The sequence below is a fragment of the Mobula birostris genome, chromosome 12 (assembly GCF_030028105.1).
Source record: "Mobula birostris isolate sMobBir1 chromosome 12, sMobBir1.hap1, whole genome shotgun sequence".
In the NCBI taxonomy this organism is placed as follows: Eukaryota; Metazoa; Chordata; class Chondrichthyes; order Myliobatiformes; family Myliobatidae; genus Mobula; species Mobula birostris.
In genome coordinates this window covers 94,831,363-94,857,461 of record NC_092381.1, presented here as the reverse complement: position 1 = coordinate 94,857,461, position 26,099 = coordinate 94,831,363, and the positions used below count along the sequence as shown (strand labels likewise).

The following is a 26,099-nucleotide window of genomic DNA, read 5'->3' as shown; positions in this document are numbered from 1 at the left end:
GCTCCCTCTGTGACTCCCTTGTCCATTCATCCCTTTCCACTAATCACCCTCCTGGCACATATCCCTGCAAGCAACAGAAATGCTACATTCACCTCTATCCTTTCATTCAGGGTTCCAAACAGTCCTCCAGGTGAGGTAACATTTCGCCTGCGAATCTGTTAGGGTCGTCTATTGTATCTGGTGATCCCAATACAGCCTTCTCTACAGTGTTACTGCTTTGAAGAGTATCTCTGCTCCATCTGACAAAAGTGGGATTCCTGATAGCCAACCTTTTTAATTCCTATCCCCATTCCTGTTCCAACATGTTGGTCCATGGCCATGATGAGGTCACTCTCAGGGTGGAGGAGCAACATCTTATATTCTATTTAGGTAGCCTCCAACTGATGGCATGAACATCAATTTCTCCTTCCAGTATTTTTTTTTGTCTTCTCCCTTAACCTCTTCTATTCCCACTCTGCCCTCTTACATCTTCTGCTCACCTGCCTATCACCTCCCTCTGGTGCCTTCCTTTTTCCCTTTCTTCCATGTCCACTCTCCTCTCCTATCAGATTCCTTCTCTAGCCCTTCACTCTTCCACCTACCTGGCTTCACCTATCACCTTCTAGCTTGACCTCCTTCACACCACCCCCCCCCACCACTTTTCACTCTGGCATCTTCCCCTTCCTTTCCAGTCCTGAAGAAGGGTCATGGCCCAAAACGTCGACTGTTTATTCATTTCCTTAGATGCTGCCTGACCTGGTGAGTTCCTCCTACATTTTGTGTGGTGAAGTTTAAAAAGTGTCAATGTGAAGCATCCAAAATCATGAAGACACTGGAGTAAATAAGAAAAAAGTTTCCAGCATCAGAATTTGGATTTCTGAACTCACAGAGAACAAGTGACAAGGTAAAGAGAATTTCCTACCACGTTTCGATGGGCAATTTGGTCCACTTGGATGAGTTGGGTTGAAGGGCCTTTTTTTCGTGCTGTATTAGTCCATAATCTATCTCAATATGGCTCTATCTATGACTCTAGAAAGTTGTAAACCAGACTGTTCAATAGATGATACCATCTTAACTGAGAATTGCACTGTAAGAATTTACAGGCATACAGAGAAGGTCTCCTTCTGTGACTGAAACATTCAATGAGTCTATTTATAAGCACGTTTGCTTAAACTGCATTTACTCATGGCCTCAGTGAAACAGACTGCTAACTTCTGCCAAACTGGTTTTCCTATAAACAGTTGAATATTAACACCTTTACGAAGAATGCCCAAACAAACTCCATGCAAGACAGTAAAACTAACTTTTTTGTCTAATTAATCTACCTCAATTATCACTGATGAAAAGCCTGCATCTGATTACGTGTTCACCATATACATCATTTACAGTACTAACATTACCAGTGTGATATATGGAACTGGCAAACTAATTTTTTGCACTATATAGTGTAAAATACAGAGTAAAATATTTTGTAGCTGTAATGGGAACCTGCATTCAAAGTAAACAGAGGTGCAAAAATAGCATCTATTTTCATATTCATTTCCTAGACTTACAAAAGAGTAGTCTTGTTAGGCTCCACCATGGTAACAAGGCAAGACCAATATTCAATGTTTTAGTGCCAAATTTTGTTAAGGGTTAACAACTCTGAAATTTTAACTTGATAATTCTGTATCAAACCATCAGAAAGTAACTGCTGCAGCTCTTTGAAGATATAAAAAAAATCACCTTTGCAACAAAACAACTTCCCATATACCAAACTTGATCTTCAGATTCAGCCAATGGAAAAAAAAATGCAACAATGAGTACTTTCATTTATTACAATGATCCAGTGTTTCCAAGCTTATGACTAAATTATCAATAATACGGTGGCATCTCAACATGTTAGCATAAACTGTGATACTGTTTCACAACTTCCAAATTGCTAATCATCCTTTTGTTTCTCATAGAATGATGTTGAAAGCAAACTTTGGCAGGATATCCAACCAAAGAAGCAAAACTATTGTACCATCCTCACCAGATGTACCACTAAATATATCACACAACAAAACAGTGTGATTTCTTTATTATAGAGTGTACAGATTCTTTTACATTTTGTAACCTTTTGGTGAAACACGTTTAAGCAATCATCAAGGATCAACCTTATTTGCCATATACATTTACATGTAAAGAAGCTCTCCACTTTTTTCTCGACAAGAAGACCCGACCAGTTCTCCTCCACTAGCACCCATCTCCTCTTCGCTGAACTAGTCCTCATACTCAACAATTTCTCTTTAGGCTCCTCCCACTTTCTCCAAACACAGGTGCAGCCATAGGGCGGAAGTTATGGCTGCCTTTTCGTTACGTGCAACAGTCCATGATCTAAGGGATGGTGGTAGAGGCAGATTAAGGACATTTAAAGAGATCCTTGGACAGGCATATGAAAGAAATAAAAGTGGAGGGCAACACAGGAGGGAAGTGTTAGATTGAACTTGAAGTAGGTTAAAAGCTTGGCACTACATTGTGAGCCGAAGACCTGTTTGTGCTGTACTATTCTATGTTCTATGTTTCCTGGCAATGCTTCGCAACTCTTTCTCTGCTACATTGATGACTGCGTTAGTGCTGCTTCACGTGCTCATGCTGAGCTTGTCAATTTCATCAACTTTGCATCTAACTTCACCCTGCCCTTAAATTCAATTGGTCCATTTCTGACACCACTCTTCCTTTTCTCGATCTTTCTGAGTAAATACAATTAGAGCCTATAGCACTTTTTAGAAAGGAGCTTTTGGAAAATGCAGTTTGCTGCGTGAGTAGTATCCGCAATGATTTTTCCTGCCCACTTCTTTGCCCTGGATACATACAAGTCCTGCAATGATGATAGACCACAGCCAATGACTTTTTCTGCTGACTTGACAGTTCACTTAGTTTTCATATACTATGAGTGGATGCTGCATCAAACCAAACAGTAATGGCTGATGTGAGGTTGCTCTCTATGATGGCAGTGGTAGATTCACACTGCCTTCATAGAATGTGGAATGATGTCAATTCCAGTTAATATGTTGACCATGGGTGAAAAATGGAAATTCACAATTCTACTGATCTAACTTCTCAAATTATAGTTTAATTAACCTGTAGGCCAAAATAAAATGTTGTTTATCCAAGTTGTAACTAAAGAGAGTTCACTGTACCAATGTTCATAGTTACACCTTGAAGTTATTTTATAAAAGATGCAATAAAAGACTTTGACCTGGTAATGGTGAAGTGATGTCTAAAATAATCTTAAATACACTAATCATATATGCAATGCACCACTTATGAAATTGAGAATGTACTGAGCATTTTCATTAGTTAATAGATTAGAAAGTCATTAAAAATACCTGAAAACATTGCAGATATTATATTCTAATTGAATTTATCTGATTTCAGAGAGGATTTGGCAACATCGATGGAGAGCACTGGCTTGGATTAGAGAATATTTACAGGCTGACTGCACAAGGAAACTACAAGCTATACATTAAACTGGAAGACTGGAATGATAAGATAGTCTATGCTGAGTACACTGACTTCAAAACAGAGGACGAAGATGATAACTATAGGTTACGCATTGGCAGCTATCAAGGGAATGCAGGAGACTCTTTAGCATGGCACAATGGCAAACAGTTTACAACACTCGACAGAGACAGAGATTCATACTCAGGTACAGTTAAGTGATTATCCACAATGGTGCTTGAAAGACATGTAAAAATAAAAACACATATCACTGACAGTATTATTTGTTAATCATAATAGCATTGGCTTAATGATGAAAATACTTTTGAGTTTATCACTCAAATTCTTCTTCATCTCACATAGATTTATTTGAAGCATTAAGACAGGATACCAAGTACTGAGAAATCTGACCCTATTTCAGTTCCAATTCCAAATTACTGAGTGCAATTGGAAAACAATCAGCGAGTTTCCTAATACTAGAAAATGCCTGGAGGCGGTTGCTTGCTACTCCAACAGCAATCCCAGTGCCTCATCTTATATTCAGGAGTTGCTGAGTTAAGGTTACCTCAGGAAGCTGCTGTGATTGGAAATGAACACAAGATATACCTTTATTATAAATGTTCAAATCTATTGCAGCAAAGTTTAATACAATTGAAATTGACCACTAGTACCAGACCAAATTGCATTTCTAGGGCTCATCTAGGGAGGCTATTTGGGTGGAATTGAGGAATGGAAAAGGTGTAGTAACACTTATGGGTGTGTATTATAGACCTCCAAATGGGGAGCGAGAGTTAGAGGAGCAAATTTGTAAGGAGATAGCAGATATTTGTAGGAAGCACAAGGTTGTGATTGTGGGAGATTTTAATGTTCCACACATAGACTGGGAAGCCCATACTGTAAAAGGGCTGGATGGTTTGGAGTTTGTAAAATGTGTACAGGATAGTTTTTTGCAGCAATACATAGAGGTACCAACTAGAGAAGGGGCAGTGTTGGATCTCCTGTTAGGGAATGAGACAGGTCAGGTGACATAGGTTTGTGTTGGGGAGCACTTCGGGTCCAGTGATCGCAATGCTATTAGTTTCAATATAATTATGGAGAAGGATAGGTCTGGACCCACGGTTGAGATTTTTGATTTGGAGAAAGGCTAACTTTGAGGAGATGCCAAAGTATTTAGAAGGAGTGGATTGGGACAATTTGTTTTATGGGAAGAATGTAATTGAGAAATGGATGTCATTTAAAGGTGAAATTTTGAGAGTACAGAATCTTTATGTTCCTGTTAGGTTGAAAGGAAAGGTTAAAAGTTTGAGAGAGCCATGGTTTTCAGGGGATATTTACAACATTCTGCAGCTTTTCTGATTCCCTCCATACCAGAAAGTGATGCAACCAGTTAGAATGCTCTTCATGGTACATCAGTAGAAATTTGTGTTAGGTGACCTCAAACTCCTAATGAAGTATAGCCACTATCATGCCTTCTTTGTAATTGCATCAATATGTTGGGCCAGGATATATCTTCAGAAATGTTGACACCTAGGAACTTGAAACTGCTCATACTTTCCAGTCTCAATGAGGACTGGTGTGTGTTCCCTCACTTCCCCTTTCTGAAGTTCACAATCAATTCCTTGGTCTAACTGACATTGAATGCAAGGTTGTGGTTGCAACACCACTTAACAAGATGATCTATCTCATTCCTGTCCACCTCCACATAACCAGCTGAAATTCTGCCAACAATAACTTTGTCATTGACCAATTCATAGATGGCATTTGAGCTGTGTCAAACCACACAATTGTGGGTGTAGAGAGTACAGCAGTGGGCTAAGCACGCACCCTTTAGCTGTGACAGTGTTGATTGTCAGCGAGTAGGAGATGCTACCTCTGATCTGCACAGAATGTGGTCTCCTGATGAGGAGGTCAGGATCCAGTTGAAAGGGGTGGTACAGAGGCCCAGATTTTGGAGTTTGTTGATTAAAACTGAGGGTATGATTGTGTTGAATGCTGAGCTATAATCAATAAACAGCAGCCTCATGTAGGTATTACTATTGTCTAGGTGATCCAGGTCCAAGTGAGATTGCATCCATTGTAGACCCACTGTGGCGATATGCAAATTGCAGTGGATCCAGGTCCCTGCTTGGGCAGGAGTTGGTTCTAGCCATGGCCAACCTCTCAAAGCACTTCATCACAGTAGATGTCAGTGTAACTGGGCAATAATTGTTGAGGCATGTCACCCTGCTCTTTTTGGGCACTGGTGCAACTGTCACCTTTTTGAAGCAGGTAGGAACTTCTGAATATTGAAGGTGTCCTTTAACACTTCTGCCAGTTGGTTGCCACAGGTTTTCAGAGCCCTTCCAGGTACACCATCAGGGCCTGACATCTTGCGAGGGTTCATCCACTTGAAAGACATTCTGAAGTTGGTCTCAGAGACAGAGATCAGGTGCTGCAGGGATTTGCACAGGTGTAGTTTTATTTTCCCTTTCAAAGCATGCATAAAAGGCATTGAGTTCACCTAGGAGTGAAGTATCATAGCCATTCACGGTAGTTTTCACTTTGTAGGAAGTAATGGCCTACAAACCCTGCCAGAACTGACATTCATCTGATTTTGTCTACCTCAATCAGTATTGTTTTCTCATTCTTAAAATAGCCTTCCATAGGTCTTGCCTGTCTTCTTGTATAGTCCTGGATCACTGGTCTAGAATGCCACAGATCTAGCTCTCATCAGACTATAAATGTCTTTGTTCATCAAGGGTTTTTGGTTTGAATATGTCCAATATGTTCTCGATGGCACACTTATCCACACAGGTCTTGAAAAAGTCGGTGATAACCGTAGCATATTCATTCAGATTCAAAGGAGAATCCCTAAACATTGTCTATCCCACTAACTCAAAGCAGTCCTGTAACTGCTTCTCTACCTCCCTTGACCTTCTTGGTCCTCACTACTGGTGCTGTGGTTTTTAGTCAGTTCTTAGTCTGCACCTGTTAATGGTGAGCCTTGTATTTAAAGGCAACAGTGGATTTTTTAATCATTTTAAGAAAAGTGCAATTAAATGACATCATATAACTTGTTTCAAACAAAAATTCCTCTTCAACTAGGTGATTACAAAATACCATCATAATGCATAAATGAAACATATACTGTACTTGTTTTACCTAGTTCCCAGATTGAGCTTTTAGTAAGGACTGCTGAAGGAGTTAATAGATGAACCACTGGAGTCTATGACAACATATATGTATTTGGAAGCCAAGTACAATTTGGGTTCAGAGTAAATGGAAAAACACCATGTTCCACCAGGGGATTTTATGGCTTCAACATGGTTCATGGGAAATCAGTCTGGAAAGGCTATCAAAAGCATTTTTATTTTAAGAGTTGATAAAATCGCTACAGAATCTTATGTGTTTGCATGGTAATGATGGAAACAGATTAAGGAGGTGTGGTTCAGGCATAGTTTAATGAAGCCTGGATCATGCCGACCTCTTGTTATTAGAGTTGCCTTCATCCAGGCAACTGAAGAGTTATTCACCAGACACCTGGTTTGTGCTGGGTCAATGCTGGGTAGGTTTTGAAGAGTCAGGAAGTTAAATACATATGCTACAGAATACAACCCAGTTTTATGTAGATGGACAAATTTCTGGACATGATGAAGGGTCTTGGCCCAAAACATCGACTATACACTTTTCCATAGATGCTGCCTGGCCTGCTGAGTTCCTCCAGCATTTTATGTATGTTGCTTGGACTTCCAGCATCGGCAGATTTTCTCTTGCATGACATAGATGTTACTTCCTGCATTGTTCAGCTCAATCCTAAATATTTCAAGAGTTTTGATGCATTTGGATGCCAATTTTTTCAAATTTTTGTTAAATTGTGATAAAACCAAACACAAAATTTGTATTGACTGAAATAAATAACTGGGACTTTATGCCAAAACATATATAATTAACTTTCCATTCTTTCCTTAGGTAACTGTGCCCACTTCCATAAAGGTGGTTGGTGGTACAATGCCTGTGCTCACTGTAATTTGAATGGAGTATGGTATCGTGGAGGTCATTATCGCAGCAAGTATCAGGATGGAATTTACTGGGCTGAATTTCGGGGAGGTTCCTACTCTCTTAAAAGTGTAGTAATGATGGTCAAACCCGAATAACACACTGGTAAATAAGTAACATGTCCCCAATGAATACACTTAAGAAAAATAAATAGGTTGTTTCAAATATAGGTGCTTTGTTAAAAAAGCATTATGTTTCACAATGTTAACAGAACATTTAATTTGTTACCTACATAAATGGATTTATTACCTTATAAAATACTACAAATGCAAGGATCTTTAAAGTGTTTTGCGCATCTGTGTTCAACGAACTATTTGCACTATAGAGGAAATATGACTTTTCTGATACAGGACAGCATTACACATGTGCCATGAATTTAACCAGATTACTTTGTAATCCAATAAAACCACAATGTTATAACTAATCTTTAGATTATATTAATACTATATTTTATTGAAAGACTATTGCTTGTTTAATAATCTGCTGTCAAACACACCGACTTTATTCCAATAACATCTACAGGATCCTCATTATTTTTGGTAATGCTAAAAACAATGAAAGGCAATGGTGAAATATGTATTTCACAATGCCTTTCATGTACAGAAGGTTATTTTCAACAGAATTTTGAGGAACAATTATCTCCGTAGATTATGAATGCTAATCCTTCTAAATGAGATGAAAAATAATTAAACTAGGGTTTAAAACAATGTGCCATGTATCCTTATAAACTTTGAAATTTGAAATCCTGATCATTGTTAGGTATAGAATACTCACAAGAAGAAATGTTTACACCATATTTGAATATTTGTTGGCGCCTCAATTTTTCCTTATGATGAAAATATATTGAAATCTTGTAGGTGTTACTAATCCTGAAAGCGGTCAGGTGACCATTATTAACCAGAGACAAATAAAATGGTTCAACTGCAGAGAAAACTGTCATAATTTTACCAAATGCTCAATTCACCTGAAATGCTGCAAACAATGTGTTCATGATGACCATCACTGAACTAGAAAATTAGACCAGTATTTTAGAATACCATGAATATCTAATCAGGAAAGGTAGAAATAAACTCTCTCTCTTCAGGAATAAAGTAACATATTTACTCATTAAGCCAGCTGGTGGCATAGTGGCATCAGCGCCGGACTTCGGAGCGAAGGCTCCCAAGTTTGAATCCAACCGGGTCCCCTTGCATGCTTTCCATCCGTGATGTGTTGAGTGTCGAGCTAGCAACTCGGCCTTGTAAAAAATAAGAAAGCCTGCTAAAAAAAATGGCGTCCTGATGACTCCACTTGGAGTTAAGGGCTTTCTTCTTCTTCTTCTTCATTTACTCATTAAAGAAAATGAGTAACTTCTTGAAAATAATTTTATTACACTTGTTCTTGATCAACACCTTGTGACTATAATCACTGTGTACCATAGCTGGGCTGTGGTGTGGAGACCATATCCCATGACAGGCCTGCAACAAGAAGTTTGCTTTTTATAAGTTTTCCAAAATACCAGGTTGTTCATATTACTGGGGCTTCCCCATAATAGCTGATAACTGAACAATATGGTAATTTATGAATTATGTTATGTTACTGTTGGTTTGTTCACACAGCTGAACCAAGATTCCCAAAGTATTATAGGACAAAACTTGTATCATTTGAAGAATGTACAACAGCTGTATATCAACACCATACAAAAATATTTCCACTAAATCACATTATACATCTATTAGATTTATTTACCTGGGTTACAAGAAGGCACAATAAAGAATCTTTTAAAATGAACAATTTATTTATTTGTCTGAACTAAGCTTTGTTAAATTTCAACTATTAATCATTGATGAAATATCACCACTTATTTCATCTGTATTTAGTCAAAACATGTTAGTTCAGTCAAACCATCCTTACATCTCTGCAGTCAGGTAGTTGTATGCAAATTAATGTCCGGTGACTTTTTGTCTATTTATTACAAAATTATTGATTGTAATTTAGTGAAATTTTCAAATCCATGAATGTTTTGACTTGTGGTAGTATCCAACCCAGATATGATAATTATAAGATAATCACTCATAAATCCAGTAAAAAATACACCAGACATGTCTTAAAATGTGAAAGCTCCATCACTAGAAGAAACTTGGAGTTCTTAGCAAACACAATTATGGGGAAGCTGGATAAGATACAAATGAAATGAATGAAAAAATATGCTTATGATGTAGATGGCAGAACAATAGGAAACCTGTGAGGAATCCACGCCGTTTTAGAAAGACTCAGTTCTCTATTGTAAATTCTCAAAAATACCATACAATTTCAAATGGTGAAAGATTATCATTTAAAGGAGAACATATTTAGATCTGTCAAAGGTGACAATGAAATTCAGTTAAACTGCTCTAATATATACCAAATATAGGGGAGGAAATACTTATATAAACAAATCTGGGTTGTAGAATTTTAAGAATGGGTTCTGGTCCAAGCTGGTTGCTTAAATATGACATTTGAGGGGAAAAAAATCAGATCTTAATACAAGATTAATGTGAACACTTGTAAATAGACAATCTTAAGTTTCCGGTAAAATTGTCTGGTTTTCTTATTGAGATTCAACTTCCAAAAGTAAGTATAAACCATTAATAAAATACTTGACAGACCGCAATTTCTTACTCTAACTTGCTAATATCTTAAATTTTCATTACATCATTACTTTTTTTTCCACATTATCCTCCAAAATCCTTGAACATGGTATCAATTCCAAAATTGCAAACCTTGCACTAAATTCTTTGCTTGAATCACTCTGTGGGTTTCCAACCCTCGACATTCCAATTACTTTAATTAATTCTGTCTCTAAAGCAGTGAGTTCCAAGTCATTTCTCTCTACATAAAAACATTTTCCTCATGTCTTTTGCCCTGCCCAGTTTGATCCCATGCTGCTTGCTGTGATAGGAACATCTTTCTTCTATGCAACCAGTTCAAGCCCATCATAGTCTTCCAGATATCTGTTAAATTTTCATGCAGAGCGGTGGGTGCATGGAATGGGCTGCCGGCAGCGGTGGTGGAGGCGGAAACAATAGGGTCTTTTAAGAGACTCCTGGATAGGTGCATGGAGCTTAGAAAAATAGAGGGCTGTGGGTAAGCCTAGGTAGTTCTAAGGTAAGGACACGGGCACAGTTTTGTGGGCCGAAGGGCCTGTATTGTGCTGTAGGTTTTCTATGTTTCTTTAATCTAATGCTGCATCTGAAATACCTCAAACCTGAATTCCTTCTAGTAAACTTCTCCCGTAGATCAGGTCAAAGAATAAAGTTTTATATTCTTTGAATATAATGATATTACGTGATAGGTATTTGATAACTTGTTAAATGTAACCATCTTTCATTGCCTTCATTGGTACGGGTGTTGAATATAAGAGTACAGAAGTCATGCTGCAGCTATCAAAAGCTTTATTCACACCATGATTGCAGTACTGCATGCAGTCCTGGTCGCCCCACTATAGGAAGGATGTGGAGAGACTATGGAGAGAATACAGAAGAGATTTACTAGAATGCTGTCTCAATTAGAGGATATGAATTATAATGAAAGGTTGGAAAACTTGGGTTGTTCTCCCTAGAATGTCAGAGGCTGAGGGGAGACCTGAGAGAGGCATTTCAAATTATGAGCGGCATTGTTCGGGTAGACAGCCAAAACCTACCAACAGATTGGAAATGTCAAACAGCAGGGGACATGAAACAAGGGAGAAGGGTTTAAAGGCAATATGAGGGGAAGTTTTTTTTTAATACAGAGTGGTAGATCCCTGGAATAGGTTACCAGGGGTAATAGTGGAAGCAGGCAGCTTGTTACGAGTTTAAGCAGCTTTTAGACAGACACATGAATATGAAGGGAAAAAAGAGGTATGGATGACACACAGAATGAAATTTAGTGTAAAACTGGTTTCAAGATAGTACAAAATCATGGCTGAATAGGTTGTCCAATACTGTACTGTTCTATGCTCTATATAATAATTCTGTAATTTCCCTGCATTATGCTTCTTGGTAGCAAAAGTACTAAAGTACCTTTCTTGCTTCTTAATTCCAATCCAAACAGTTTCTATTCTTATGCTTTCAAGGATATTCTTTCACTCAAAACAGCCTCAAAACATCTCTGGGGACCTAACCTGGTCCCAACATATTGATGTAGCTATAAAGAAGCCAAGACAGCGACTAGACTTCATTACAAATTTGAAGAGATTTGGTATGTCAACAAATATCCTCAAAACCTTAAATAGATATACTGTGGCGAGCATTCTGACAGACTGCGTCACTGTCTGCATGGGAGGGGGGGAGCTATTGCACAGGACCGAAAGAACTTGCAGAGGGTCGTAAATTTAGCCGGCTCCATCTTGGGTACTAGCCTACAAAGTACCTAGGACAGCTTCAAGGAGCAGTGTCTCAGAAAGGCAGCTTCCATTATTAAGGACCCCCAGCACCCAGGGCATGCCTTTTTCTCATTGTTACCATAAGTTAGGGAGTACAGAAGCCTGGAGGCACACACTCAGTGATTCAGGAACAGCTTCTTCCCCTCTGCCATCCGATTCGTAAATGAACATTGAACCCGTGAACGCTACCTCACTTTTTTAATATGTATTATTTCTGTTCTTGCACGATTTTTAATCTATTCAATATACATATACTGTAATTTATTTATTTTCCTCTATATTATGTATTGCATTGAACTGCTGCTGCTAAGTTAACAAATTTCACGACACATGCTGATGATAATAAACCCGATTCTGATTCTAATACAGAGTTCTTGTTTGAGACTGGAATGCACTGTACGCTTCCAAGAGGTATTCACACAGTCCTAAATTCTGTCTTGTTGTCTGACAGACAGCTCTTAAAACATATGATCCATAAAAATTTCAGTCTTCCCAAGCTCTGATGACCCCTGCTTCTCTCCAAGCTAGGTCCTGTGCTTGAACTTGATCACATTCCTTCACTAAGAGTTTGAATAATAATGAAATCAGGTCTGTCAATAATGGAAGAACAATATAATAACAACCAAAGCCAAATCCAACCAAGTTCATCAATTCATTGATGCATTGATAAGTATATGATCCATCTTTGGCAACTGTGTGTGTGATACTTAACTGGCATTTTATTATCACCTTTAAAAATAGATGCAAAGTGAAGTTAGGAGAACATAAGTGATCCATTTCTGCCTTTAAAGCTACTTTGTTGAATACTGAGGAGTACTCACTTTTAATAAACTTCTATTAAAAAGATTACTGAGCAAAATCTCAAATCATATATGCAACCTGAAAACAAAATGGCAACTAGACCAGTTTTAGAATAAACACTTCCAACCATTCTCCAAAGCTGGAGAACTCTCATTCATTTGTTTAAACCTTTTTATTCAACCAGGTATCTTTGTGATGTTCTCCTTGGTGTGACTTAAGTTTCATATTTAGTTTACTCTTCTCTGATCACCCACCTCATTCTGCTTATACACTCAATGGCCACTTTAATACGAACATCTGTATACCTGCTTGTTGATGTAAATATCTAATCAGCCAATCATGCATGCATAAAAGCATGCAGACATGGTCAAGATTTTCAGTTGTTGTTCAAGCTAAACAGAATGGAGGACAAATGCTATCTAGTTGACTTTGACCATGGAATGACTTTAGATGGCAGACAGGATGGTTTGAGTATCTCCTGAGATTTTCACAGACAACAGTCTCTAGAATTTAGAGAATGGTGTGAAAAACAAAATAAACATCCAGCAACTGGTAGCTCTGTGGGCAAAAACACTTTGTTAATGAGAGAGGTCAGAGGAGAATGGCCAGACTGGTTCAAGCTGACAGGAAGCCGACAGTAACTCAAATAACCATGAGTTACAACAGTGGTGTGCAGAAAAGCAGCTTTGAATGCACAACGCATCAAACCTTGAAGAGGATGGGCTACAGCAGCAGAAGACCATGAGCTTACACTCAGTGGCCACTTTATTAGGTGCATCATACAAAACTATTGTTGTTCATTCTCCTTGAAATAGTAACGAACTTAATTTGGACTAACGAAGGATGTCTTTATCAAGTACAAGATGTTAACATAATTTTCCTCAACTGAAATAAGATGAACAAACTTTTCCTTCCTCTCAAATAAATGACATAACATTTTGAAAGCTGTAACAAACTTTCACTTAATTCAGTGCCATGTAAGAATGGAAAAAAACTATTTTAATATTCCTCAGATTTCAGTCCATAAATTACATACCTACAGTATTTTCCTTTGCTGTTGTGAGATTACTCTCACTGGATTATTTTTTAAATCAATCTAGTGAGAGTAATCTTACAAATGTAAAAGAAAATAATAATCTTGGTTCTGTCACATCTTGTATTTTTGAGTTAGTCTATCCAAAAGCCTAGCCAGTATTTGACTCTACAACTCTCCCAAGATCACAATCTGACCAATAATTAAAAGCTTTCTTCACATGGTATTGCATTTTTTTTAGAAAATTGTAATGCAGCCTGCAATACATTTAACCTTATCTACCTCTTCTCAAAATCATGCTCAATTATTATTGATTGTATGGCAAAATAGTTGGTTGAATTATTTATGGCCAGATTCAATCTTTTGCATCTGCAGTTTAACATCCCTTGTGTTTTAAAAGCCATCTCTTGTACTGATGCCCAAGCATGGTGATCTGCCTCAATGATTACCATTCTGGCATGCTTATATGAACCATAATGAAATGCTTACTGAGATTAATTATGGCACTAATCAACTCCTGCTTCAGGGTTAATACGAATCAGCTCCAATTAGCCTACCACCACAACAGGTCAATGACAGCTGCCATTTCTCTGGCTCTGCACTCTGCTTAAGACAATCTGGGCAACAGGAACTCATATATCAGGCTGCTGCAGAAAGAAGGCAAACACTCAACATTGGGGGACTGATGCTGGAGAGTCAGCAGCCATCAATTTCTGTACATTAACATATCACAAAACCTGTCCTGGGCTCAGCACATAGATTCAAGCACAAGGAAGGCTTGCAAGCTTTATCAATTTCTTAAAAAATTTAAGGAGGTTAAAGAAGTTCATCTTGTCACAAACACTCTAACAAATTTCTACAAATACAGTTGAAAGTATCCTGACTAGTTGTGTCAGGATCTGATATACCAATTTGAATATGCAGGAATGCAAGAAGATGCAGAGAGTAGTGGATTTGGCTTAATACATCATGGGCACATCCCTGCCCAACATTGATAATATCTACAAGAAGGTTTTGCCTCAGGAAAGCAAAACCCGTCCATCTAAGATCCAACTTAAGAAGACTGAAGTCCAACTCCACCATGTTCAAGAACAGTAACTTCCTTTTAACCATTTGGTTTTTGAACCAATTGATACAACCCTAATCATTAGAGTTTAGCTGTATCACTTTTCGTCCCTCTTCCCTCCGGGAGAAGGCTCAGGAGCTTGAAGACTCGTACAGCCAGATTTGGGAACAGCTTCTTTCCAACTGTGATAAGACTGCTGAATGGATCCTGACCCAGATCTGGGCTGTACCCACCAAATATCTGGACCTACATCTCAGTTTTTTTGTATTACCTTACTTTCCATTTTTCGAATTCTTCTATTTATGATTTATAATTTAAATTTTTAATATTTACTATCGATTTGTAATCCAGGGAGTGGGAAGCGCAGAATCAAGTATCACTATGATGATTGTACGTTCTAGTATCAATTGTTTGGCGACAATAAAGCATAAAGTATTTTTGTTCTGTTATTTCTTGCAAAATAATAATAAATAATAACAAATAATAATGATTAATGTACGTTTCTCTTGTGAATCTTCTGTATCTGATGCCATGTGCCTATGAAGCTGCTGCAAGTGAGTTTTTCATTACACCTTTGCATATTACAATAAACGACCTTGACTTTGAAGTATGATGACACATAGGTAAAGTGCCTATTAAGGCTTTTGGAATATTATCCCTTAAATAGAGAGGAAGTGAATTTTGAAATAGGTACATGCTACAAATGTGCAATCATTTGATAAGCCACATCTAAACATAAAGCACAGACATTGTCACAATATTAAAGTAAGAATCAGAAACAGGTTTATTAGATGATGTGAAAATTGTTGTTTTGCAACAACAGTACAGTATAAACATAAAATTACTATAAATTACAAAACAAATAAATAGTGCAATAATGAATAATAAGGCAGTGTTCATCGATTCTGGACTGTTCAAAATCTGATGGTGGAGAGAAAGGTGTTTCTGAATCATTGAGTGTGCGTCTTTAGGGCTCCTGTGCCTCCTCCCTGATGGTAGTAACAAAAGGGTCATGCCCTGTAAGGTGAACGTCTTCAATGATGGATGCTGCCTTCTTGAAGCACCAACTCTTGATATCCTTGATGATAGGAATGATTGTGCCTATGATAGAGCTTGCTGAGTCTACAACATTCTCTAGCCTCTTGCTATCCTCTGCATTGGAGTTTCCATTCCAGCCTGTGATGTAACCAATCAGAATGCTCTCCGCCAAACATCAAAAGAAAGTTTTAAGATTATTTTGTGACATACCAAATCTCCTCAAACATCTGTCCTTTTCATGATAGCATCAATGCATTTTGCACAGGATGGACCCACAAGATGTTGACACCCAGGAACTTAAAGATCCTTACCCTTTCTACCACTGACAGCTCAACAAGAACCGGTGTGTGTTCTTCCAATTTCCCCTTATGAAGTTAACAATCAATTCCTTGCTGACATTGAGTGTGAGGTTGTGGTTGTTCTTACTGCCGCATGCCCCCTCATCACTGTCTTGAGTTTTTACCAGCAGTAGTGCTGAGATCTGTGAATTTATAGATGCTGGTTTAGCTGTGCTTAGCCACACAGTAGAGCAGTGGGCAAAGTACGCATATTCGAAGTGCACCTGTATCTATCTCTACTGTCAATACATTCCTGATGAGAAGTCAAGGATCCAATTGTAGAGATGTACAGAGGTTTTTTTTAAACGCAAACACAAGGAATTCTGCAGATGCTGGAAATTCAAGCAACACACATCAAAGTTGCTGGTGATGCTGCCTGGCCTGCTGCGTTCACCAGCAACTTTGATGTATGTTGCTTGAAGTACAGAGGTCCAGGTTTAGAAGCTTAGGATGGTTAATTCTGAGGGGATGATGGCATTGAATGCAAGCTGTAATCCATAAACACCAGTGTGGTCTATGTTTTGGTGTTGTACATGATTAGCCACAGTCTAGTCGATGCTTATGGGTTTTGTTGTCATCACTGAGAAATCTATGAAGATAGACTGAATTGTTGGAAAGTAATCAATAAAGGAGTTAAAGTTCCTGGATTTATTTAACTGATAACAGGAAACATGAGCGGTTGAGAAAAAGTTCTATGGACAGAGAACCATAGAAAATGTTTCAAGGTGATGACCTTTCATCAGAACATTTTCATCAGGCCAAAGACAGATGTCAAAATGGAATATTACAGTACCAAGAACTAGAGGCTTGGGGTCATCCATTCGAGAGTTCAGGGGCTTTCTGCAAAGCATTCACACATTCAGCATTTGGATTCTCCAATGAGGGAGGCTCACTGAAATGCTAGTACATCAGTGCTTCATTTGGAAGGAGTATTTAGGTCCATGGATGATTTAGGTACACCAGTACACGTGCTTGTTAATGCGGATATCTAATCAGCCAATCATATGGCATCAACTCAATGCATAAAAGCATACAAACATGGTCAAGAATTCAGTTGTTGTTCAGACCAAACATCAGAATGGGGAAGAAATATGATTTAAGTGACTTTGATCATGCAATGATTGTTGTTGCAGGGCGGCGGGGGGACTGGTTTGAGTATCTCAGAAACTGCTGATTTCCAGAGATTTTCACACACAACAGTCTCTGCAGTTTACAGAGAATGGTGCAAGAAACAAAAAAATAATCCAGCAAGCAGTAGTCCTGTGGGCAATAACACCTTGTTAATAAGCGAGACCAGAGGTGAATGGCCAGACTGGTTCAAGCTGACAGGAAGGCGGCAGTAACTCAAATAACTTCGCATTACAACATTGGTGTGCAGAAGAGCATCACTGAATGCACAATACGTCGAGCCTTGAAGTTGATAGGCTACAGCAGCAGAAGACCATGAACATGCACTCAGTGGCCACTTTATTAGGTACAGTAGGTACCTTACTAAGTTTCCACTGAGTGTAGATAGAAAGAACAGCTGTTATATCACCTACACCTGAATGGGGAAGGCAATTGGAGGGAATTGAAGAGTACAGTCAGTGGCAAATGACTCTTTGGACTGTTAGAAGATTTATTTAACTCAGGAAGTAAACATGATCTCTTCCATTCCCTAGTCTAAGAATCCCATTGACATAAATGAGTTCTCTGGTCCGATACCATCCGCCACTTAACTTGCAAACTAATCTGCTACAGTCCAGGATTAACTTGCATACAAATAGCTGAACAACGAAAGTTCTTTCCAGAGTTAACTGTTGGCATTTATGTTCCACACTAATTATTAAATACAAGAATATGAGAACATTTAAAAACATTAAAATCAACTCAAATGCAGAAAAGTAAATTGTCTTTAACTTGCTCTTCCATTTTGAAATGATTATCTGCATTAAAATCAATAGATTTATTGAACAATGGTTTAGTTGGCAGGGTACTCAGCCCAGCTATTGGGAAGTCTATCAATATCTACACTCACCCACTAGATTCTATGAAGTGTTCACAATACAGGCCGTACCCAAGTTACATAAGTGCTCTGTTCCTGAGAAACATCAGCAAACCATTCCTCCTCCAGTCAAAACATGTACGTTTTATTTTGTTACCTATATTATATTGTTCCACCTACATTTGCTATAAAACTTCACCAAATTTGGATATTACCTTGGTTTATTTACTTTCACCCTAACACTACTCATAATTAAACTAATGAAATTTTTACTATACCCAGTCATAAATATCAAAACATTTTATTATTATTGCTACTACTATCACTACCATCTTGAAAATGCTTTAAAAACGTATGGGAGAATTTGTGAGAAACCATTTTTCCATATTCAACTGATCCATAACCCTGTAAAGGAACATTATTACAATGGGTTGTTAGAAGTCTAGAATGTTTGCTTTTGCTCAATTCCTCCATTCAAACATATTGTATGCAGATTTAACACACAGTTCACAGCTAAAATGTGAACTCAATCAGAAATTTTTATAGAACATAGAATAATACAGCACAGTACAGGCCCTTCGGCCCACAATGTTGTGCTGACCCTCAAACCCTGCCTCCCATATAAGCCCCCACCTTAGATTCCTCCATGTACCTGTCTAGTAGTCTCTTAAACTTCACTAGTGTATCTGCCTCCACCAGTGACTCAGGCAGTGCATTTCACGCACCAACCACTCTCTGAGTAAAAAAAACCTTCCTCTAATATCCCCCTTGAACTTCCCACCCCTTACCTTAAAGCCATGTTCTCTTGTATTGAGCAGTGGTGCCATGGGGAAGAGGTGCTGGCTAACCACTCTATCTATTCCTCTTGTTATCTTGTACACCTCTATCATGTATCCTCTCATCCTCCTTCTCTCCAAAGAAGTATGCCTTAATCTCTGATCATAATGCATACTTTCTAAACCAGGCAGCATCCTGGTAAATCTCCTCTGTACCCTTTCCAATGCTTCCACATCCTTCCTATAGTGAGGTGACCAGAACTGGACACAGTACTCCAAGTGTGGCCTAACCAGAGTTTTATAGAGCTGCATCATTACATCGTGACTCTTAAACTCTATCCCTCGACTTATGAAAGCTAACACTCCATAAGCTTTCTTAACTACCCTATCCACCTATGAGGCAACTTTCAGGGATCTGTGGACATGTACCCCGAGATCCCTCTGCTCCTCCACACTACCAAGTATCCTGCCATTTACTTTGTACTCTGCCTTTGAGTTTGTCCTTCCAAAGTGTACTACCTCACACTTCTCCAGGTTGAACTCCATCTGCCGCTTCTCAGCCCACTTCTGCATCCTAGCAATGTCTCTCTGCAATCTTTGACAATCCTCTACACTATCTACAACACCACCAACCTTTGTGTCGTCTGCAAACTTACCAGCCCACCCTTCTACCCCCACATCCAGGTCGTTAATAAAAATCACGAAAAGTAGAGGTCCCAGAACAGATCCTTGTGGGACACCACTAGTCACAATCCTCCAATCTGAATGTACTCCCTCCACCACCACCCTCTGCCTTTTGCAGGCAAGCCAATTCTGAATCCAACTAGCCAAACGTCCCTGGATCCCATGCCTTCTAACTTTCTGAATAAGCCTACCGTGCGGAACCTTGTCAAATGCCTTACTAAAATCCATATAGATCACATCCACTGCACTACCCTCATCTATATGCCTGGTCACCTCCTCAAAGAACTCTATCAGGCTTGTTAGAGACGATCTGCCCTTCACAAAGCCATGCTGACTGTCCCTGATCAGACCATGATTCTCTAAATGCCTATAGATCCTATCTCGAAGAATCTTTTCCAACAGCTTTCCCACCACAGACGTAAGGCTCACTGGTCTATAATTACCTGTACTATCCCTACTACCTTTTTTGAACAAGGGAACAACATTCGCCTCCCTCCAATCCTCTGGTACCATTCCCGTGGACAACGGGGACATAAAGATCCTAGCCAGAGGCTCAGCAATCTCTTCTCTCGCCTCGTGGAGCAGCCTGGGGAATATTCCATCAGACCCCGGGGACTTATCCGTCCTAATGTATTTTAACAACCCCAACACCTCCTCTCCCTTAATATCAACATGCTCCAGAACATCAACCTCACTCATATTGTCCTCACCATCATCAAGTTCCCTCTCATTGGTGAATACCGAAGAGAAGTATTCATTGAGGACCTCACTCACTTCCACAGCCTCCAGGCACATCTTCCCACTTTTATCTCTAATCGGTCCTACCTTCACTCCTGTCGTCCTTTTTTTCTTAACATAATTGAAGAATGCCTTGGGGTTTTCCTTTACACTACTCGCCAAGGCCTTCTTATGCCCCCTTCTTGCTCTTCTCAGCCCCTTCTTAAGCTCCTTTCTTGCTTCCCTATATTCCTCAATAGACCCATCTGATCCTTGCTTCCTAAACCTCATGTATGTGGCCTTCTTCCACCTGACTAGATTTTCCACCTCACTTGTCACCCATGGTTCCTTCACCCTACCATTCTTTATCTTCCTCACCGGGACAAATTTATCCCTTACATCCCGCAAGAGATCTCTAAACATCGACCACATGTCCATAGTACATTTCCCTGCAAAAACATCATCCCAATTCACACCCGCAAGTTCTAGCCTTATAGCCTCATAATTTGCCTTTCCCCAATTAAAAATTTTCCTGTCCTCTTTGATTCTATCCTTTTCCATGATAATTATAAAGGCCAGGGAGCGGTGGTCACTGTCCCCCAGATGCTCACCCACTGAGAGATCTGTGACCTGACCCGGTTCATTACCTGGTACTAGATCTAGTATGGCATTCCCCCTGGTCGGCCTGTCCACATACTGTGACAGGAATCCATCCTGGACACACTTAACAAATTCTGCCCCATCTAAACCCTTGGAACTAATCAGGTGCCAATCAATATTAGGGAAGTTAAAGTCACCCATGATAACAACCCTGTTATTTTTGCACCTTTTAAAATCTGCCCCCCAATCTGCTCCTCTGTATCTCTGCTGCTACCAGGGGGCCTATAGAATACCCCCAGTAGAGTAACTGCTCCCTTCCTGTTCCTGACTTCCACCCATATTGACTCAAAGGAGGATCCTGCTACATTTCCCACCCTTTCTGTAGCTGTAATAGTATCCCTGACCAGTAATGCCACCCCTCCTCCCCTTTTTCCGCCCTCTCTATCCCTCTTAAAGCACTGAAATCCAGGAATATTAAGAATCCATTCCTGCCCTGGTGCCAGCCAAGTCTCTGTAATGGCCACTACATCATAATTCCATGCATGTATCCAAGCTCTCAGTTCATCACCTTTGTTCCTGATGCTTCTTGCATTGAGGTACACACATTTCAGCCCTTCTACCTTACTGTCTTTACACTGTTTATTCTGCTTCTCTTTCCTCAAAGCCTCTCTGTATGTTAGATCTGGCTTTACTCCATGCACTTCTTTCACTGCTCTATCGCTCTGGGTCCCATCCCCCTCGCAAATTAGTTTAAACCCTCCCGAACCACGCTAGCAAACCTACCTGCAAGGATATTGCTCCCCCTCGAGTTCAGGTGCAACCCATCCAATCTGTACAGGTCCCACCTTGCCCAGAAGAGATCCCAATGATCTAAAAATCTAAAACCCTGCTCCCTGCACCAACTCCTCAGCCATGCATTCAACTGCCATCTCCTCCAATTCTTACCATCTCTGTCACGTAGCACTGGCAGCAATCCTGAGAACGTCACCCTTGAGGTCCTGTTCTTCAGCCTTCTGTCTAATTCCCGAAACTCACACTTCAGGTCCTCATCCCTCTTCCTGCCTATGTCGTTGGTCCCAACATGTATCATGACTTCTGGTTGCTTTCCCTCTCGTACCAGGATGTCGTGCACCCGGTCAGAGACATCCCAGACCCTGGCACCCGGGAGGCAACAAACCATGCGGGTGTCCTTCTCACGTCCACAAAATCTCCTGTCTGCTCCCCTGACTATAGAGTCTCCAATGACGACAGCTCTCCTCTTCTCCATCCCACCCTTCTGCACCACAGGGTCAGACTCAGTGCCAGAGGCCCTGCCACCGTGGCTCACACCTGGTCGGTCGTCCTCACCAACAGTATCCAGGACATTAAACTTATTATTCAGGGGAATGGCTACAGGGGTGCTCTGCATTACCAGTCTGCTCAACTTCGCTTTCCCCCCTCTGACTGTCACCCAACGACCTGCTTCCGACAGCCTAGGTGTGACTACCTCCTGTAGCTCTCATCTATGACTGCGTCATTCTCCCTTATGAGTCGAAGGTCATCCAGCTGCAGCTCCAGATTCCTTACACAGTCTTCCAGATCGCCCAGCCGTATGCACTTCTGGCAGGTGTGACTCTGCGGGAGAGAGGCGTTCCCCCAAGACTGCCACATCTCACATGAGAGGCACATCACCGTCTCAGGAGACATTTTAAAAACTAACTGCGAGCTGGCTTGTCCTCCGCCTCTTCTTGTTGAAGCCTCTCGAGTCAAAGCCTCAAAGCTCCACTCCTTCACTGGCCCACTTTGGCCAATGTCATTCTGTATCTTGCATGTTGTTCAAGAACTTCAGGTCAATTCTCAATTATGTGTTTTGGTTAACAAAACATTATCTCAACCAGCATACCAGTCACCACAATCACCACTCAGTGAGACTGCACTTTTAATTCTCCTACTATTGGGGAGCATTATACGAACTGTTACTGTCAGTGTCTTCTATTGTTACAATTAACATTGGGAAATAGGAGGAACAAACTTGAAGCACCAGCTGGACAGAAGAGATAAGTTTATTAACATAATTAATATTACTGAAAATTATATTGAACTTAATCAGATTAAAAAAAACAAATGATAATTGACAAGTACAATATAATTAGTTGTCAAATGACATGCTGAAATTTGTAATTGGCAAAATGACCACTGATGTATAAACTATTTTTTCATAAAGTCAAACAAATTGGATGAGCTCATCCTGTAATTAAGCTATTTTGCTCTTTACCTGCCAGAATTTGTCTCAGAAAACAGGCAGTTGCACAATACACCATTGCTGAGAAAAGCAAAACAGTAATTCCTACCTAGATATGGAATACATGGAGTCATCTTCAAACTATTAATGTAATCCCTGAGCCTCTTGTAATTATCTTCTTTAGACACCAGATATTCTAATTTTTCAAAAGTTGTTTTATCTTTTCTGCTCAAAAGCTGTGGAAAGAAAATTATGAAAAATAAACACTTGTAACAATATTTAACAGTGATTACCTGTAGAACAAACATAACAATTACAGTATTATGGATAAATCTGCATGTATCCAATAGCCAGTTACTCTTTTTCTAAATCAAAGTAAATCTTGAGGATTATGGGAGGCTACAATATTACTTACTACCTACTGATAATTCCTCTCAAGATGCCTCCAGAAATGCATATGTTTGTGTATAACTACAGGGAATGGAGTTTCCATACCTGAATGGAGTTTTAATACCGTAAGAACATACAATGATATAGTTCCTAATTAGAATTGTATACAACTTGGAGGGGAAACGCATATTAATAGAAATATTTCCACGTATCTGTCATTCTTGTTCACCTAGGAAGGTGGTAGAGGTCACAGTTTTAGAAAGTGATTTGAAAGATGGTTTGACAAACTGCTGCTACACTATACATCTTAAAGATGATGCATAATGTCACCTTGCCATTCTGTTAAGGAGCAGTCTATAATTAAGGTGGAGAACTAGACAGAAATTCAAAAGACTGCTGTGCCCAAAATAGTGCTGTACTTTTTGGTATTGTTCGAGCTGCACTCCAGAAAATGAAAACTTTGGTCACACTCCAGAAAATAAGCAACAGAAGGTAACTAAAAAGGCAATACGTGGAGAAAAAATGAGGTACGAAGGTAAACTAGCCAAGAATATAAAGGAGGATAGTAAAAGCTTCTTTAGGTATGCAAAAAGGAAAAAAAATAGTTAAGACCAAAATTGGGCCCTTGAAGACAGAAACGAGTGAATTTATTATGGGGAACAAGGAAATGGCAGACGAGTTGAGCAGGTACTTTGGATCGGTCTTCAGTAGGGAAGACACAAACAATCTCCCAGATATAATAGTGGCCAAAGGAACTAGGGTAATGGATGAACTGAAGGAAATTTATATTAGGCAGGAAATGGTGTTGGATAGACTGTTGGGTCTGAAGGCTGATAAGTCCCCGGGACCTGATAGTCTGCATCCCAGGGTACTTAAGGAGGTGGCTTTAGAAATCGTGGACGCATTGGTAATCATTTTCCGATGTTCTATAGATTCAGGATCAGTTCCCGTGGATTGGAGGGTGGCTAATGTTGTCCCTCTCTTCAAGAAGAGAGGAAGAGAGAAAACAGGGAATTATAGACCGGTTAGCCTGACGTCGGTGGTGGGAAAGATGCTGGAGTCAATTATAAAAGATGAAATTACGACACATCTGGATAGTAGTAACAGGATTGGTCTGAGTCAGCATGGATTTACGAAGGGGAAATCGTGCTTGACTAATCTTCTGGAATTTTTTGAGGATGTAACTATGAAAATGGAGAAGGAAGAGCCAGTGGATGTAGTGTCCCTGGACTTTCAGAAAGCCTTTGATAAAGTCCCACATAGGAGATTAGTGGGCAAAATTAGGGCATATGGTATTGGGGGCAGAGTACTGACATGGATTGAAAATTGGCTGGCTGACAGAAAACAAAGGGTAGCAATTAATGGGTCCCTTTCGGAATAGCAGGCGGTGACCAGTGGGGTACCGCAGGGTTCAGTGCTGGGACTGCAGCTGTTTACAATATATATTAATGATTTAGATGAGGGAATTAAAAGTAACATTAGCAAATTTGCTGATGACACAAAGCCAGGTGGCAGTGTGAAATGTGAGGAGGATGTTATGAGAATGCAGGGTGACTTGGACAGGCTGAGTGAGTGGGCAGATGCATGGCAGATGCAGTTTAATGTGGATAAGTGTGAGGTTATCCACTTTGGTGGTAAGAACAGGAAGGCAGAGTATTATCTAAATGGAGTCAAGTTAGGAAAAGGGGAAGTACAACAAGATCTAGGTGTTCTTGTACATCAGTCACTGAAAGCAAGCATGCAGGTACAGCAGGCAGTGAAGAAAGCTAATGGCCTGCTGGCCTTCATAACAAGGGGAATTGAGTATAAGAGCAAAGGAGTCCTTCTGCAGCTGTATGGGGCCCTGGTGAGACCACACCTGGAGTACTGTGTGCAGTTTTGGTCTCCAAATTTGAGGAAGGACATTCTTGCTATTGAGGGAGTGCAGTGTAGGTACACAAGGTTAATTCCCGGGATGGCGGGACTGTCATATGTCGAAAGATTGAAGCGACTAGGCTTGTATACTCTGGAATTTCGAAGGCTGAGAGGGGATCTTATTGAAACATATAAGATTATTAAGGGGTTGGACACGCTGGAGGCAGGAAGCATGTTCCCACTGATGGGTGAGTCCAGAACCAGAGGCCACAGTTTAAGAATAAGGGGTAGGCCATTTAGAACGGAGTTGAGGAAAAACTTTTTCACCCAGAGAGTGGTGGATGTATGGAATGCTCTACCCCAGAATGCTGTGGAGGCCAAGTCTCTGGATGCTTTCAAGGAAGAGTTAGATAGCGCTCTTAAAGAGAGCGGAATCAAAGGTTATGGGGATAAGGCAGGAACTGGATACCGATTGTGGATGATCAGCCATGATCACAGTGAATGGCGGTGCTGGCTCAAAGGGCCGAATGGCCTACTCCTGCACCTATTGTCTATTGTGTATAAAATGAAAACTTTGGTCACACTCTAGACTTATGCCTAGCGATACACTGCAGATACCAAAAGTGAATGGCCATTTGGGCTATGAGGTGAATTCAGAGAGGCTTCAGAGGATGCAGGAAATGAAGTGAATTCATAAAAACATAGCAGGTAAAATATAAGATGGAAATAATCAA

The 26,099-nt window shown here is 39.9% G+C and overlaps 2 protein-coding genes across 8 annotated transcripts in view; one reads left to right on the top strand and one right to left on the bottom strand.

Moving 5' to 3' along the window:
• Positions 1-26,099, bottom strand: part of ralgps2 (Ral GEF with PH domain and SH3 binding motif 2) — a 567,568-nt gene that overhangs the window by 269,908 nt on the left and 271,561 nt on the right. For all 6 annotated transcript variants that reach the window (XM_072274320.1, XM_072274319.1, XM_072274317.1 and 3 more), the window contains one exon: positions 23,231-23,357. In XM_072274320.1, coding sequence (XP_072130421.1) covers positions 23,231-23,357 — 127 coding nt within the window. The remainder of the gene's footprint in view (positions 1-23,230; positions 23,358-26,099) is intronic.
• The window catches only part of LOC140206125 (angiopoietin-related protein 1-like), a 125,577-nt gene that overhangs the window by 88,439 nt on the left and 11,039 nt on the right, over positions 1-26,099 (top strand). The window contains exons 4-5 of one of the 2 annotated variants that reach the window (XM_072274325.1): positions 3,382-3,652; positions 7,393-7,584. In XM_072274325.1, coding sequence (XP_072130426.1) covers positions 3,382-3,652; positions 7,393-7,577 — 456 coding nt within the window. In that variant the 3' untranslated portion in view covers positions 7,578-7,584. Of the gene's footprint in view, positions 1-3,381; positions 3,653-7,392; positions 12,205-26,099 lie in introns of those variants that run through there. The other variant, XM_072274324.1, reaches the window with a different exon arrangement.